The 15768-nt window shown below is 39.5% G+C and overlaps 3 protein-coding genes across 4 annotated transcripts in view; 1 reads left to right on the top strand and 2 right to left on the bottom strand.

Annotated features, from left to right (window-relative positions):
• LOC147865763 (cytochrome P450 716B1-like) overlaps positions 1–15768 on the top strand; it is a 48864-nt gene that overhangs the window by 12222 nt on the left and 20874 nt on the right. The gene's annotated exons all lie outside the window — the stretch shown is intronic.
• On the bottom strand, positions 7306–8976 carry LOC147865765 (cytochrome P450 716B1-like). Its single transcript, XM_087316132.1, has 3 exons — positions 7992–8976; positions 7723–7910; positions 7306–7620 (listed from the first exon to the last, which is right to left on the bottom strand). The coding sequence occupies exons 1-3, from the start codon at positions 8974–8976 to the stop codon at positions 7321–7323; spliced, it is 1473 nt and encodes a 490-aa protein (XP_087172258.1). The 3' UTR covers positions 7306–7320.
• LOC147865764 (uncharacterized) lies at positions 9803–11862 on the bottom strand. The gene is made up of 2 exons (XM_087317467.1): positions 10767–11862; positions 9803–10113 (listed from the first exon to the last, which is right to left on the bottom strand). Exons 1-2 carry the CDS (start codon positions 11860–11862, stop codon positions 9803–9805), a joined length of 1407 nt encoding a protein of 468 aa, XP_087173593.1.

Here is a 15768-nt window from a genome sequence, read left to right as displayed (position 1 = left end):
CCCCTTTTGATGAACTCACGTGCTATCATACAAGTTTTGACAGTGAAGCCCCCGGGAACACACGTCAATCAATCACCATCAATCAGGAAGAAAAAAACCAACAAAAGAAACATTAGAACATAAGCTTTGCTACCAAATGTTAGAGCGATGATCTAATGTAAGTATATGATAAGGATAAAAGATATATGAAATAAGAAAATAGAGAGAGAAAGAAGGGCGTCGATCCACCCGACCACCCCCGAGCGAAGGGATCGAGACGGACTCGAGCCTTGATCAACGTCCCATACCACTGCCGTGGTGTCTAGTCGTACTTGGTGCGGCGCGCTCGCTACAAGAGTTGACCCACCACAACGTTAGAGTCTTGACGTAGTCAAAAGATGATAAAATGAGGGTAGCTAGGCCTCATATTTATAACGATACCCAAGGCCCCCAGGCAAGTTCATACCTGGCCTAATGGGTTGTCTCAATCCTGAGGATTAAAAGTAATCATCCCCTTCTTTACACTCTCGTTTAACCGTCACACTTATCCACGTGTATAGAATACTACGGTAAATTCTCACCACGTGATATTATATGGTCATGCCCGTAACACCTTTGGTATTTTCGAGCTCGTTTGGTGGAGGTAACAAGAAGGCGTCAAGCTATCATGCCATCATGTTGATCATTCATAGAGAGGACGGAGTGGCACGAGAACTCTACCCCAATTTGAAATTTGAAAGTTGCCACTTTTAAAACCCCTCCCTTTGCAATTTGGAAACCTTATTATGTATGTACTCATGTGTATTTTCCCTAATACAAGATCGTTTAGTATTAATCTCGTGTTACATCGCTAATCGTATTTTAATCTCCCTCTTGTGTGTTCACGTTGTTCCTTCGCTCGTGTCGACAAACATCCACGTCCGAGCATTCGTGTCTCCGGATCTTTTGATTATATGTCCACGAGAGAGAGTGATGGGAAGCTCGATAACAGTTTATCACTTGTATGAGACAATTATCAATCGACCAACTGATTAGAAAAGGGCATATCTTCGATTGACAATCATACCTTGGCAATGTTAAATGTACTACTCGCAGAGCTGCCATGTCACGACATTAGGGCCTCATATGATCAAATGTAGACGCAAAACATGCATGGCTATTACAGATTAGGGAAATGGTTAAATGTCCAATGAGCAACTATGAATGCCTAGGGTTTTGAATTTCGAAGAAAAAGAGTCATCAACATCATTATCAATGTGCTTGACAGTATGTCATGAATAAGGTTCAGACTTTCAAGTATGAATAAATCGAACATATTAAAATAATGTGTGTACTTAGGTATTAAACCAATGGCACAAAATGAGAGAGAACACTCTTTGTATTCAATAGAAATAAAAAAGGTAAGTGCGAATTACTAACTAATGACTTGGTCCTTCCCCATTGGGAACCCCCCCCCCCCTTTTCAAAATCACAACTACTTCTTTAAATAGAAACTTATTGGGAGCCCAAACGTTCATGAGATGAAACGTTTGTGCTTCCAAGATTTATTTAAATATTCTACTATTTTCTTTTATGTAATTGTAACGGTTGTAACACTCTCCCGCTAGTCGAGAGAGTTTCGACCTCGAAACTATTGCATAAAGGTTCCTAGGTCAGGGCTCTGGTTGTTGTAGAGGCTCAAGTAGCCATTCAAACCCTGCTTGTAGCAACGCTTCTTCAGTTACCCACGATGCTTCGGATAATGGTTTCCCTCGCCACTTGATGAAGTAGCGTCTTCTCCCTCTATGAACCTGTGTCTTCAAAAGTGCTTCAGGTTCACATCTAATAGTTGCCTCGCGCCCCCATGTTTCATCTGGGTGGAAACGTTTTAGCAGGCTAACATGAAAAACATCATGTATCTTGGAAGCCTCCGGAAGTTGTAATTTGTAGGATACATTATTGAGTTGTTTGACCACCTTGTATGGTCCATAGAACCTATGGTTAAACTTGGGCGTGAGGCCCTGAAGTAACGGCCAACTAGCCGAATTGACAAGTACTAAATCCCCTGGGTAAAACTCCACGTGTTCCCGTTTCTTATTGACACGATTGATCATCTGTGACTTTGTTTTTATGAGATGCTCTTGTGCTGCTTGCATCCGGTCCTTCCACTCCTCCAAAAAACGAGACACATCCAATTCCTCTACTTGTGTCTTCTTATTTGTATGCAATAAAGCAATCGGTGTGAGGACTTCTTTACCTGTGGCGAGCTCGAATGGAGAGACTCCCGTTGATGAATGGATTGCAGCATTGTAACAAAATTCGAGCATGTCGATGTGTTCCACCCAGTCCGTCTGATCCGCTTTGACATAACATCGAAAGTAGTCCTCGATGCCTTGATTGTGTCGCTCAGTTTGCCCGTCTGTTTGCGGATGTGCGGATGATGACATACGGAGCTGTGTGCCTAGAATCCGAAACAATTCTTGCCAAAATCCACTAGTGAACCTTGGATCCCTATCTGATACTATGATTTCTGGCAGCCTGTGATACTTAAAAACATGTTTAAAATACAAGTGTGCTACATGTTGCGTTGTTAGAGGTGGCTTTGCCGGCACGAAGTGAGCTTGTTTAGAAAAAAAATCCACAATGACCATAAGGATGCAAAACCCCTTGGATGAGGGTAAATCAATTATAAAATCCATGCTTATTACATCCCATGGACGGGATGGTACCGGCATCTGTTGCAGTAGTCCGAGCGCTTTTCCTCGCCTAGCTTTCATGGCTTGACATACCTGGCATGAACGTATATAGTCAATGATCTCATGTTCCATTCTTGGCCACACGAAGAACTTTTTAACAGCTTTTAATGTGCGCTTTTGTCCCCCATGCCCGGCCATGTGGCAATCATGTAATTCCCTTAGTATCTTTGCCTTTAGTGATATATTATTCGGGATTACTATTTTATCATCACTCTACAATAAGCCGTCCTGCAACTTGTACATTCCATGAGTTATGCTCCCATTCATGACTTTGGTTACTAATTCGCGCATCTCTGCATCCTCTGTTTGTGCTTGTTGTACTTCATCTATCCATCCTTGAGCCGAGATGACAGAAATATGGAGGATGCGTGGCAATCGACTTAATGCATCAGGTAATGTATGCAACTTGCCTTTTTTATGTACAATCTCCAAATCAAATTCTGCTAACATATCTTGCCATCTCATTTGTTTTGCTGAAAGTCGTGGTTGTGTCAGAAAATATTGCAAGGAGATGTTGTCGGTCACTACTCGTGTAAATTTATCTTGTACGTAGTGCCGCCACTTCCGAAGTGCATAAACTATTGCCAACATTTCCTTCTCGTGTGTGGGCCACCGACTTTCTATCGCTGAAAACTTTTTTGACTCATAGGCAATCGGATGACCATCCTGCATAAGCACAGCCCCATAAGCAAAATCAGAAGCATCAATGTGAATTTCAAATGGTTTTGAAAAGTCCGGGAGTTGAAGAACCGGTTGCACACACACTGCCTTCTTCAATTGATCGAAGGCATGTTGTTCACGTTCAGACCAACAGAATGTTTGTGAGCCTTTGATGAGATTCGTCAGTGGGGTTGCGATTTGACTGAAGTTTTTAATAAATCTTCTCACATACTGGACGAAGCCTATGAATTGCTGCACTTCGAGGACTTTGGTGGGTCGTGGCCAATCTTGAACTGCTTTTACCTTGGCCAGATCCATCTTGAGCCCTTCTCTTCCTATTCGAAATCCTAAGAATTCAAGCTCCTCCATAGCGAACTCACACTTCTCAGGTTTTGCGTATAACTGATGCTCCCGTAATCGTTGCAGCACATTGGTGACATGTTGTTTATGTTCCTCAAAAGTCTTACTGAAAATTAACAAATCATCAATGTAAATTATCAAAAATTTATCCAAATAATCCCTAAAAATTTCATTTCCGAGCCTACAGAATGTTCCGGGTGCTCCTGTCAAACCGAAACTCATCACCAGCCATTCAAAACTGCCATATCTCGTCCTAAATGCTGTCTTCTCAATATCCTCCATAGCTACGCGGATTTGATGATACCCTGATCTGAGATCTATGCGAGAGAAATAACGGGCTCCTTGTAGTTGATCCAAGAGGTCGGAAATCAAAGGTAATGGGTATTTATTTTTTATGGTGATTTTGTTGAGAGACCTGTAATCCATGCACATGCGCAATGTCCCATCCTTCTTTGCCACAAAAATGACGGGCACACCGTAAGGTGATTGGCTTGGTCTGATGAACCCACATGCTTCTAATTCTTGTAATTGTTGTTTTAGCTCTGCTAATTGAGTAGCATTCATTCGGTAAGGAGCTTTTACAAGTGGTATGCTTCCGGGAATGGTTGGGATTTTATGATTGATTGACCTTTGTGGCGGAAGAGTTTTGGGTAGCTCCGCTGTTAAGACATCCTTGTATTGCTCTAATATTTCCTTCATATTTTCTGCCCTTAGTTCTTCCTTCCTCACTGTTGTTGATGCTTGCAGGGCCGTGCAAAGAAAGAGTTGGCCGCCCTTCTTTAAGACTCGATTTGCCACCTTCCCCGTGCAAAGTTTTGCGGTCACGGTTGTCGCCTTTGCCTTTGCATTTCTCCTATGCATGTTTACAATGATGCCTCCCTTCCCATCTTCATTATCTAGTAACACCTTATCTACCTTTTTCCCGAATTGGTTGATGACGTACTTATCCACCCATTCTAGCCCTAAGATCACCTCGCACCCATCCATGTCAACCGCTAGAAAAGGTGTTCGCCCCTTCCATTCTCCCGCTTCAATCAAGACATTGGCTGCTAATGAACACTTATTAGTGTATCCCTGTACAAAACTCACAGAGAGGTTGTTTAAAGGTTGCAATTTTAATCCCCACTTCTTCGCGCATTCAGGTGTTATGAAGTTGTGTGTTGCACCGTTGTCCACCATTGCCTCACAACTATGCCCATTAATTTTTACGTTGAGAAAGAGATTACTTGTGTTATTGAGTTTGACTGTGAGACAGGTAGGCCAGGCGGTGGCGGCTCCTGCACGTACAACGACTTCTTCATCTTCTTCCTCATATTGCGCTGCTATTGCTTGTATGTCTTGCTCGGAACCTTCCTCGAGCTCTGTTAACTCGAGTTGTGAGGTGGCTGCCCGCACCGTGAGTTGCTTCTTTTTTGGACAATTGGATGCCAAGTGAGGGCCTCCACACTCAAAACAGCCTCTTCTAATTAGTGGGGTTCGTTGTGTTGAAGTAGAAATGGGACTCCCCGGCTGTCCTCCTCCTCCCCCGCTATTTGTCCAGCTCGATCCAATTGGATCCCCTCGTGTTGTTCCTCTTCCTATCGAACTAGTGGTAGTCGTCCACCCACGATTGTTGGATGTACTTCCTAGATTGTTGTGGAAAGGTTGGGAGCTCCCTTCTATGTCTCCTATCCTCTCTGCCACCCTCATGGCTTCCTCACAAGTTTGAGGGTTCATCTTTTCTACCTCTATCCTGATCCGAGGCTTCAATCCAACTAGGAACCCGTGGAGTTTGGTTATTTGATGAAGATGCGGCAGTTGCAATGTCACTTAGCGATACCTCTCAATGTACATGGTGAGTTGCCCTTCCCCTTGTCTCAACATCCTCCATTCATGCATGATGCGGAGATGTTCATTTTGTGGTATGAAATAATGACGCAATTCCCGCTTAAACTCTGTCCAAGGCGTGAACTCAAACACGCTTTCCCCCGACATGTACCAATTTTGTGCTGGTCCATCCAAAAAACACGCGGAGACCATCACCCACAAGTCGGGTTCTACTTGACTTTGGACGAGGAATAGTTCGGTTTCTCTTATCCATCTTGTAAGTACCACCGAGTTCCTCTCCCCCATGTACATTTTTGGTTTAATAGGTTTAAATGATCCCAAGTTGTGGCGGCGGTTCTCGGCATTCCCGACTTCCAGCCTCTGCACCATCTCCTCCAAACGCCCTGGTGCTCCTTCCGTGGGCCTTCTCCCTTGCGGCCCCGATTCCTCTTCTTCTCTCTCCCATCTTTGATCTTCCATATTGAACCTTCCATTCTCTAATTCGGTGGCCTCTTGGTTTCCTCGATCTAGGGCTATCTCCCCTAATGGAGTGTCTCCTTCGTTCCCTAGCTCTCCCAAGTTGATCCCTCTTCTTCGCCTTCTTCCCGCCATTGGTTAGATAAAAGAGAGAGAAAAAAAAAAAATAGTCTACTATCTTTGTGGTTACCTTGACTCCTCTCGTGGTGTCGTGTGCCACTTCTTCAATCTCTTCTTGCTGGAATGGCTTGCCAATCCTTATCTTGCTCTGATACCAAGTATTAAACCAATGGCACAAAATGAGAGAGAACACTCTTTGTATTCAATAGAAATAAAAAAGGTAAGTGCGAATTACTAACTAATGACTTGGTCCTTCCCCATTGGGAACCCCCCCCCCCTTTTCAAAATCACAACTACTTCTTTAAATAGAAACTTATTGGGAGCCCAAACGTTCATGAGATGAAACGTTTGTGCTTCCAAGATTTATTTAAATATTCTACTATTTTCTTTTATGTAATTGTAACGGTTGTAACATTAGGTCTCTCTTATAGAGCTGAAAAATATCTAACCTAATCTAATCCTGCCCTTCTTCCTTTTCCATCTTCTCTTGATTTTTGCAGGTATTGACGACAAATCTCCTTCAAACTCTGTGCCTCTCTCCGTTTCCTTACTACTATAAGTCCCAAGGGAAAATGCTCCATTTTGTTATTGTTTTTTCTTCATAGATTTTTTCTGAGGTTACGCTCAATCTAGAGACTGTAATCTAGCTCAGAATTAAACAAACTCTCATCTTTTTCTCCATGTTTGCTTCTCCATTCCCCAATTAATGAAGAAAACTACTCTACCCGCTCGGATTTCATGGCGCCGTCAAGAATTGAAATAATACTCTGATCTATTCACAGGATTTTTGCTGGTCTGGATTAGCTTGCTATGCTTTGGAATGATTCAGGCAGAAGGAGGAGGAGCTTGCTTTGGTACGAATTCTCTATATTAACTAACTAGCATATCCATTTCAAACTGCAATAGTGCTCAATCATAATATCTGTATAGTCAAATACCAAATTATAATTAGGTTTCCCCATTCCAATGCATAGAAATGAATAATACATACACTGATTGGATGCCACTCTTGTTTAATTATTCCAGGTTTAGAACAGTATTATATATTGAAGGAAATTGAATTGACAATGCAATATTATTGAAGGAAATTGGATTGACATGCAATATTATTGAAGGAAATTGGATTGACATGCAATATTATTGAAGGAAATTGAATCATGCAAAATTATGGAAGGAAATTGAATCATGTAACGCGAGGCTCAAGGAGGATGGGAAGCCCCTTCGCAGGGACTGGAATGGGTTCGACCACCATAGCCTCGTTGGGATCCTTGAGGATCCATGAGAAATTAGTGACCAAGCGATGGATGATAGTCAGAATTTCCATTCGTGCAAACTCATTGCCTGGACACATCCTCGGCCCCCCACCGAATGGGACGAATGTGTATGGAGCAGGGCCTGCTCCTTCGAAGCGCGACGGATCGAACTTCTCTGGCTCCCGGAAATACTTAGGGTTTCGATGAGTCGAGTTGGGAGACCACAAGATCTGTGCCGAAAACCAAAAGAAATGCATGCATGTATGGATCAACTGAGCTATAATAATAGGTTCTATTTGAATGTCTCAGAGAAAGTAAGATCTGTGACACACCTTCCATGATTTTGGGATCCTACACCCATCGAAGCTCATATCTTCACGTGCCAATCTGAATGACCCCTGCAGCGGCGGCACCAGCCTCATTGTTTCCTGAACCACTCTCCATGAAAGCTTCATCTTCTGTATATCTGCCCAGCTCAAATTCTCGCCGGGGGCCTTGCTTGCCGCGATCTCCTTGTTCTCTGAGCACACCAAAACAGATAATGAGGCATGTCCATGTAGCCTTTCCATGCCAAACAGATAATGAGGGGCAACAAACAAACCTCTATAAACCTCCTCCATTATGTGGGGATTAGATGCAAGATATTTGCAGGTCATGGTGGCTGCAACAGAGCTGGTATCATGGCCTGCAAAGAGCAACAGGAGGATGTTGTCCTTCACCTCCTTATCAGACAAAAATCGACCGTCCTCGTCTCTATATGTGAGAAGTTCGGAGAAGATGTCTCGACGCTCCATGACCAAGCCACCGCCCATATCTCTCCTTCTCTCGTCGATCCACACCTGCAAATGCTTTCTTATCACATCCGACGCCGCGAGTGCTTTGCTATATGTTGTTCCTGGGAGGTTGATCGGCATCTGCATGATGCCTTTCACCATGGTGGTGAAGGGAAGGAGGAGCATATCTTGATCTTTTGCATCCCGCTGACCGATGAGAACTTCGCAAGCTATGGTGAATGTGAGCTTCTTCATGTGGGGTAAGAGAAGGACATCAGATTTGTCTTGGAGATGCTCCCTAATGAACCTGAGCACAATGAGATCTACACTCCTGGTGTATCTTTGCAAGGATTCGGGCCGCAAGAACATCGTGAGGGCATTCCGTATGCGTTTGGCATGAGGTCCGACCTGCGCAATGAGGGCTTTGCTTCCAACAATGGAGACAATGCTAGCCGGCCAAGCCGTGTAGCTGTTCGAGAAGGCTACCTTGTTACCCGAAGGGCTAGCGAGGACCACTATCGGGGAAGTCACTAAGCTAATCTTGAAGATCTCTCCGTAGGCCGAGACGCGGTCTTCGATGAATTTCCATGGGATCCCTGCCCTTTGGGTTCTCAGCATCTCTAGGGTTTCGCCGATGAAGGGACACCCGAAACGGCCAGGGGGTAATGGCAGCTCCTTCTCTTGCTGGAGCTTGTTCTTCTTGCTGCTTGAAGGTCTCCATAGCTCATGCAGCGCTGCTACGAGGAGCAGTAGAGGCACAGTGAGCCCAAGGATGAGCTCTACAGGGATAGTACAGTAGGTGAAGAAGGCCATAGCCAAGCTTCACAAGTGGTAATTCTTCTTTCTCCTCCTCTCCTCCAGCTCCAAGGTTAAGGATAAGAGCAAAAGCTTCTCAATTCTGATGCTTGAAGCTTGAACAAATCAAATGGTCTTCAATATTCTCTCATATGTATCCATCATCATCATCTTGTTCCAAATAAGGTTTATGTAGAAGAAGGATGGAGACCTGCATCTCCCAACTCTAAGAAGCTTCCATTAGATCTCGTAATATTTATTATTGAGTCTTCAAATTCGGTAACAACACCTCTTTATTGTGGTCAATCCACTTGTAAACAAATCCCAGACATGGATTTTCTCACTCTTTTAGGGTGCTCATAAAATTTTGAAGGTTTATTCCCTTTGTATTGTTTTCCATTGGTCCAAGAGGTGGGCCTGCATATATTAAAACAAAAAAGTAAAATTAACGAACGATTTTGTATGTACATATCTTGACCGAATACTAAATATTAGAAATATTAGATGGAATTATAAATACAAATATATGTCGTAAACATAGTTCTAGCCTTACGTCTCAAACGTGTCATACTCATACGTGAATATTCGTATCATACTGATACGTGAAATGGCTCCAAGAATGATTGGAAAGTATGATTGGAATCCATTCGTCTATTTTTATTTTTATTACTCTAATTTTTTTTTTTTTAATATTAAAAATAAAAAATAAACAAGACTTTTATAGACAAAAATCAAGACCATAAATTCATTGAAAACTAACAAAGTAGCATCCAAAGTTCTAAACATGAACATTAACCTAGAAAGTAGCTCTAAATTCATAGTACTAATAGTTAATCTCATCTCTCTACACTTGAGGTGCATTGTCAATGTTAACATCTTGCTCATCATCATCATCTTCTTCAAAATCCACATTAACCATAGTTGCATGTTGTCTTTGCAATAGCAAAAGCCTATCATCATCTTCATCTTTATTAATCATATCCAATGTCACTTCTATACGGCTTGAATCTCTTTCTTTAACTTTCTTTAATAGACAATGGTTTGTATGCAAGTATACTAGCTTCTCTATATGATCATGCCTCAACCTATTTCTCCTCTTAGTGTGTATCGATGAAAAGGTACTCCAATTTCTCTCACATGGCGATGCACAAGTACCTTGAGAAAGCACTTGTATTGCAAGTTTACTTAAATTTGGGGTTTCTCCTCCAAATCATTCCTACCACTTAACACCATCTTTCATTCTAGTAGGATCATTTGAAGGTGGAAGTTGAAAAATACCCTTCTCTTTAGTTTTATAAGCATGATACTCATCTAATAAATTACCTTACATCTTAATGTCACCATTTGCATATCGCATCAAGGTGTCTATCCAACAAGCACTCACCACATTATCAAAAACTTAAACATTTTCCCACCAAATTGGATGTAAGAGATATCCAATTGCATGTAATGGTGAATGTAACATTTTGCATCTATCCATGCATAATCCTCTAATTTCATCAAGCAACATGTTATTGATTCCTTGCATTTTATTTATTTCTTATATCATTCGTCGTGTACATTCATATATCAACCCCATTGTTGCACCTTCTCTATCCGCCAATCGCAACATTTTAAAATTGGTGAGCATATTTCCACTATCATCTTTACATTTGACCAAAAGGAAGCATTCAATATTATCGAAACTACTTATTTTGCTTGTTGCGTTTTAGATCCCTTCCATTGGCACCATTCTTCACTAACTACCATTCTTCTTAAACCACTATACACTCTATCGTCCAAAAAATTTGATAGCACAATGAAACTACAAGCAAACCTTGTAGTAGAAGGCTTCAACAATTCCTTTTTACTAAACTTGCGAAACATTGCAAGCACATATAGCTTTCTTGTGATGAACGTAGTAACCTTCAAACCTAATCTCAAAGCATCATTAACCCAAGTACATTTTCCTATATCCTCAAACAACAAATCAAGGCAATGACATGTGCATCGAGTAAAAAATATCATGGGCCACTCTTTCTTTATCATATGTCCCGCTGCCACACAATTTGATGCATTATCCATGCATACTTGCACAACATTTGTTAGGCCAATTTCAAGAATGGTAGCTTTTAGAATATTAAAGATATACTCCCCCGTTTTACATTCTCCACTTGTATCCACGGACCTCAAAAACACTGAACCAAACATTGATGAAGCTAGAAAATTAATTATTGGCCTATTTCTAGTATCTGACCAACCATCACTAACTATAGTGCATCCATATATTTTCCATTTCTCTTTAATGCATGAAAGTTTATCTTCAACAAATTTTACTTCTTCATCTAAGTGCCTCTTTCCCAATTGGAAAGAACTTGGTGGCTTATATGACGGACCAGCCTTTGCAATTGCTTGAACCATATCATGAAAAAATGAACTATCAACCTTAAGATGTAGAATATCCTCTACAAAAAAGAATCTTCTCACTGATTCATCGGCAATTTTATTCAAACTTTTTTGCCAAGAGATTTGTAGGGTTCCACCAATATTCTCAATTGTCCTCTTCTTACATGATGAAGATGACATGTCAACTACAGATGCACAAGTAGATGGCACAACATTGGCATTAGATGTACTTACATCGACATTATTCTCACTTTTTGCAATAGAATTTTCATTAGCATTAGTATTTTCATGAGCATCGACATCCGATATCAATTTTATTATCTCATCTTTTATTGCTCCAGTGACTTTGCGGCATTTATCTACACCTTGTCCTTTTAGCCCCAAAAGATGGGCTTTAATTCGGTGTGAACCACCAGCAAATACATGCTTGCAATGTTTGCATTCATTTATATGCATTCTTTTATCATTTCTCTTCAAGACAGTAATGTGGTCCCATAAAAAGCTCTTTGGTTTACCCATACTACAATCACATTGATTTATAAATCAACAATTTAGGAATTGAGCTAATAAATCTACAATCTACAATCACATTGATATGATATATCTAAAAAAACATTAGAAAACTACAATTACATTGATTTAATAAAACTACAATCACATAGTTGGTATGACGAGCACTTAATTCATTGTTCTTGATTTCAGTTGTTTCCTTTTGAAGTGCTTTTCCTTCTCGGAGTTTATTAAGTTCTATTCGATTTCGAGCAACATTACCTCAATGTAATTCATTTCTATGTCACTTTCTATGTTACTTTCTATCTTATGTTTCAAATTTCAATATCAAGAATTTCTATGGCTGAAAGCCAAAAGGTTCAATGGTGATTATCTCTCTCCAGAGGCCAAATTTCAATTAGATGAAAAACGTGAACAACTAGTTAAATTCTCTACATTATTACGAATCCTATATGGCCAAGAGGTATCACTTTTCAGCACATTAAGACCTTCTCAATCCCATGCAAGACAAGTCACAAACCTAAGACAAAGATGCATCATGCAAATTGTTGTTTCTCTTCCTCTTTCAATTATTCAATTAAAAAATCCAAAATAATGGGTAGTGAAGGGGTAGGGAAGGGCGGCATGTCTGGTTTTCTTATCCCTTGAATGATGCATCCATTATTTGAGAAAAACGTGCATTTTTTAGTATGTACAACCTCAAATTAAAGCTGATTTGCACATACAAACATCCATAATTCCATAATCCCATTTACTGTTTTATGAGTTCTTGGGTTTTTTCCCAAAAATTGGTTTTAGGTTTTGATCTCATGCTCATTGATCAATGGACATTGGAAACACATGATTTAACAATTGTATAGACATTAGAAATACATGAATTTGACAACAATTTACCTTCACACTTCCAAGAAGAATCAAACGGGACAAATTGGTAAGGCGGCAGGTTGTAGGCGGGTGAGCGGTGAGAACTTAGAAGTAGCACCGAGCACTGAGGAATCAGGAATCGGGAATCAGAAATTAAAAATTAAAATTGATGGAAGATTGCGCCCTGTTCGTTTCGTCCTTCACAGAAATCTGATTCTCACATTTTTCTCCTCACTACTCACTCAGAGCTCTCGATTCTCAGTTCTCGACTCTTAGACTCTTAGACTCGTCACTCCTCACAACCCATCAGAAAAAACCCCCCCAAAAAACCCCAAAAAAAACCCCAAAAAGAAAAAAAACAAACAAACGAATATCGTGTATCATACGCGTTCGTTTGCAAACGTATGTGAATATTAGGAACTATGGTCATAAATAAAGAAAACAAAATTAAATGGTTCGCTTTGAGTCTATCATGTTAGAATATTGAATATTACAAATAAAAAATATATATCATAAATAACGAAAAACGAAAATAAATGGTTCACTCTTTAAGGCTTAATGCTATAGTGTACCTTTGTTATTTTGTGCCACAGTATGCATGGATTAGTAGTTGCTAGCCAAACCCAAATGGGTATCTCTGTATCTACTATAAATTAAGACAAGCTAGTTCAGATCTTCTCTATGTGCATTTCACATACTTTTCCTTCCTTGTGGCCACTAGCACTTTATTATGAGGTTCAAGTTGGTTTTGAGAAACTTGGAAAAATATCTCTATTTTATTAATAGTGTGTGTACAAGGAAAACATCTCTTTTTTATTGGGCCACAAGGCAATTTATTATGAGGTTCAAGTTGGTTTTGAGAAACTTGGAAAAATATCTCTTTTGTATTAAAAGTGTGTACAAGGAAAACATCTCTGTTTTATTGTAAATGTGTCCAGTATAGTGATCAATCATCCCAATGTTTTGCTAGTATAGTGATCAATCATCTCAATGTTTTGTTTGCACCACTCTAATAATCTGAGGATTTGGAAAAGAGGATTTGAACACCATGAGATGAATGATACATGAGAAACCATAATTTCCTACCGCCTTAAACATTCCAACATTTACGAGGATGTATTTATACACATTCTTTTGGGATGAAACAAATTATATCATATGGTAATCAAATTATGAATACTAGAGCGAGACCCTAATGCATATAGGGTAATCAAATTATATCAATGCATTGTTTCTTGATTATGAATACCACCAAGGTAATGTAGGTGAAGAACGCCATAGCCAAACTTCACAAATGGTAATTCTTCTTCTTCATCCTCTCCTTCAGCTCTAGTGTTAAGGATGAGAGCAAAGGCTTCTGAATTGTGATGCTTTAAGCTTCAACAAATCAAATGGGCTTCTTCTTCTTCTTCTTCCAACGTTAAGGATAAGAGTAAAAGCTTCTCAATTCTGATACTTGAAGCTTTAACAAATCCAATTGGCTTCGTCTTTGTCTTCTTCTTTTTCTTCTTCTTCAATTAATGATAAGAGTAACAACTTCTCAACTCTCATACTTGAAGCTTGATAAGGGTAACTGCTTCTCAATTGTGATACTTCAAACTTTAACGAATCCCAATTGGCTTCGTTTGTCTTCTTCTTCTTCGTAATATAATGATTAAAGTAACAACTTCTCAATTTTGATGCTTTAAGCTTAAACAAATCGAATGGGCTTCTTCCTTCTTCCTTCTTTTTCTTCTTCTTCAATTAATACTTGGCCAATGGAGTGAGAAGAGTACAATGAGACATTGTACCTAAAATGAGAAAGTGTGGCTGCAATATTCTCTCATATGTCTTCATCACTTCTTTCCAAAGATTTTGAAGGTTATCTAGAAGAAGTATCGTATTGTTTTGGAGGCCCACAAGGGACACAATCCACCTGGACAAGGTCGAGATGCTCGACCATGATTCTCTTACGCCCGACATATGTGTGTGTTGTCTGTCCGACCATAAGTTTGCGATGACCATGAAAGGCCTAGGTTGGTGCTAGGTAAGCTTGACTTTTGTGGTAAGGGTTGTCTCATGTCTCTTGTATGACACCTAATTCCACACATAGTATGAATATATGTAGGTGTCATTAATGATTAATTATAGTATGAATATATGTATGTGTCATTAATGATTGATCCAATTGTTCAAGTTGTGTGCATGCTGCATCAAACCCTTTGAGAGGTTGCAGGAGGCTTGAGTCTTTTACAATTGTGGTATTGGTAGAGCCAAATTTTAGTCATGACATCTTCTACTATAAAGTATTTTGCTAGAGTCGGCATCTTTCGTAATAACATGCACTAAGAAATCCTCCACATGGTTTGATAATGGATGTGCCATTAGAGCTCATTTCAATGGCCTACTTTAGCCTCACGTTGGAAAGTTGAAATGAAGTGGGGTTATGCTTGTTGTTTCCCCCGGGGGCTTCACTGTCAAAACTTGTATGATAGCACGTGAGTTCATCAAAAGGGGTTTAATTTAATCAGTGAGATACAGAATATATATATATATAAGGGTATTAATAAAGATTTGAAAATATATTTACATAAGGGTATTATCAATTATGCTAGAAAAAAAATTTACATAAGCCCATGAAATATTAGATATTTCAATGAGATAGTAAAGAATATACAAACAATACTCAAATTTGGAGTAGCATACATACATACATATACCTACATTCAAACATTACATCCATGAATATGTATATACATACATTACACCCATTTATACATGCATACTGACTAAACATATATATGTCGAAATATGTATTACCATGTGTAAATATGTACATACACATACATACATGTATTACATACTACATACATATTAGAATCGGCCATATATATTGACATAGGAGTATACATAATACATACATAAAAATTACATATTACATATATACATACACATTCTCACAAACATATTTTATATATTACATATTACACACATATATTATTATATACAAATGCAAATATACAAACCAAACACAAAAAAATAAAGTACATATTATATATACACATACATACA

Source organism: Azolla caroliniana, unplaced genomic scaffold (genome assembly GCF_043228905.1).
Source record: "Azolla caroliniana isolate FFs.n. ecotype wild unplaced genomic scaffold, voAzoCaro1.0.p SCAF_3, whole genome shotgun sequence".
Classification (NCBI taxonomy): domain Eukaryota; kingdom Viridiplantae; phylum Streptophyta; class Polypodiopsida; order Salviniales; family Salviniaceae; genus Azolla; species Azolla caroliniana.
Note: the sequence above shows the minus strand (reverse complement) of the source record. Positions and strands in the feature narration are given on the sequence as shown.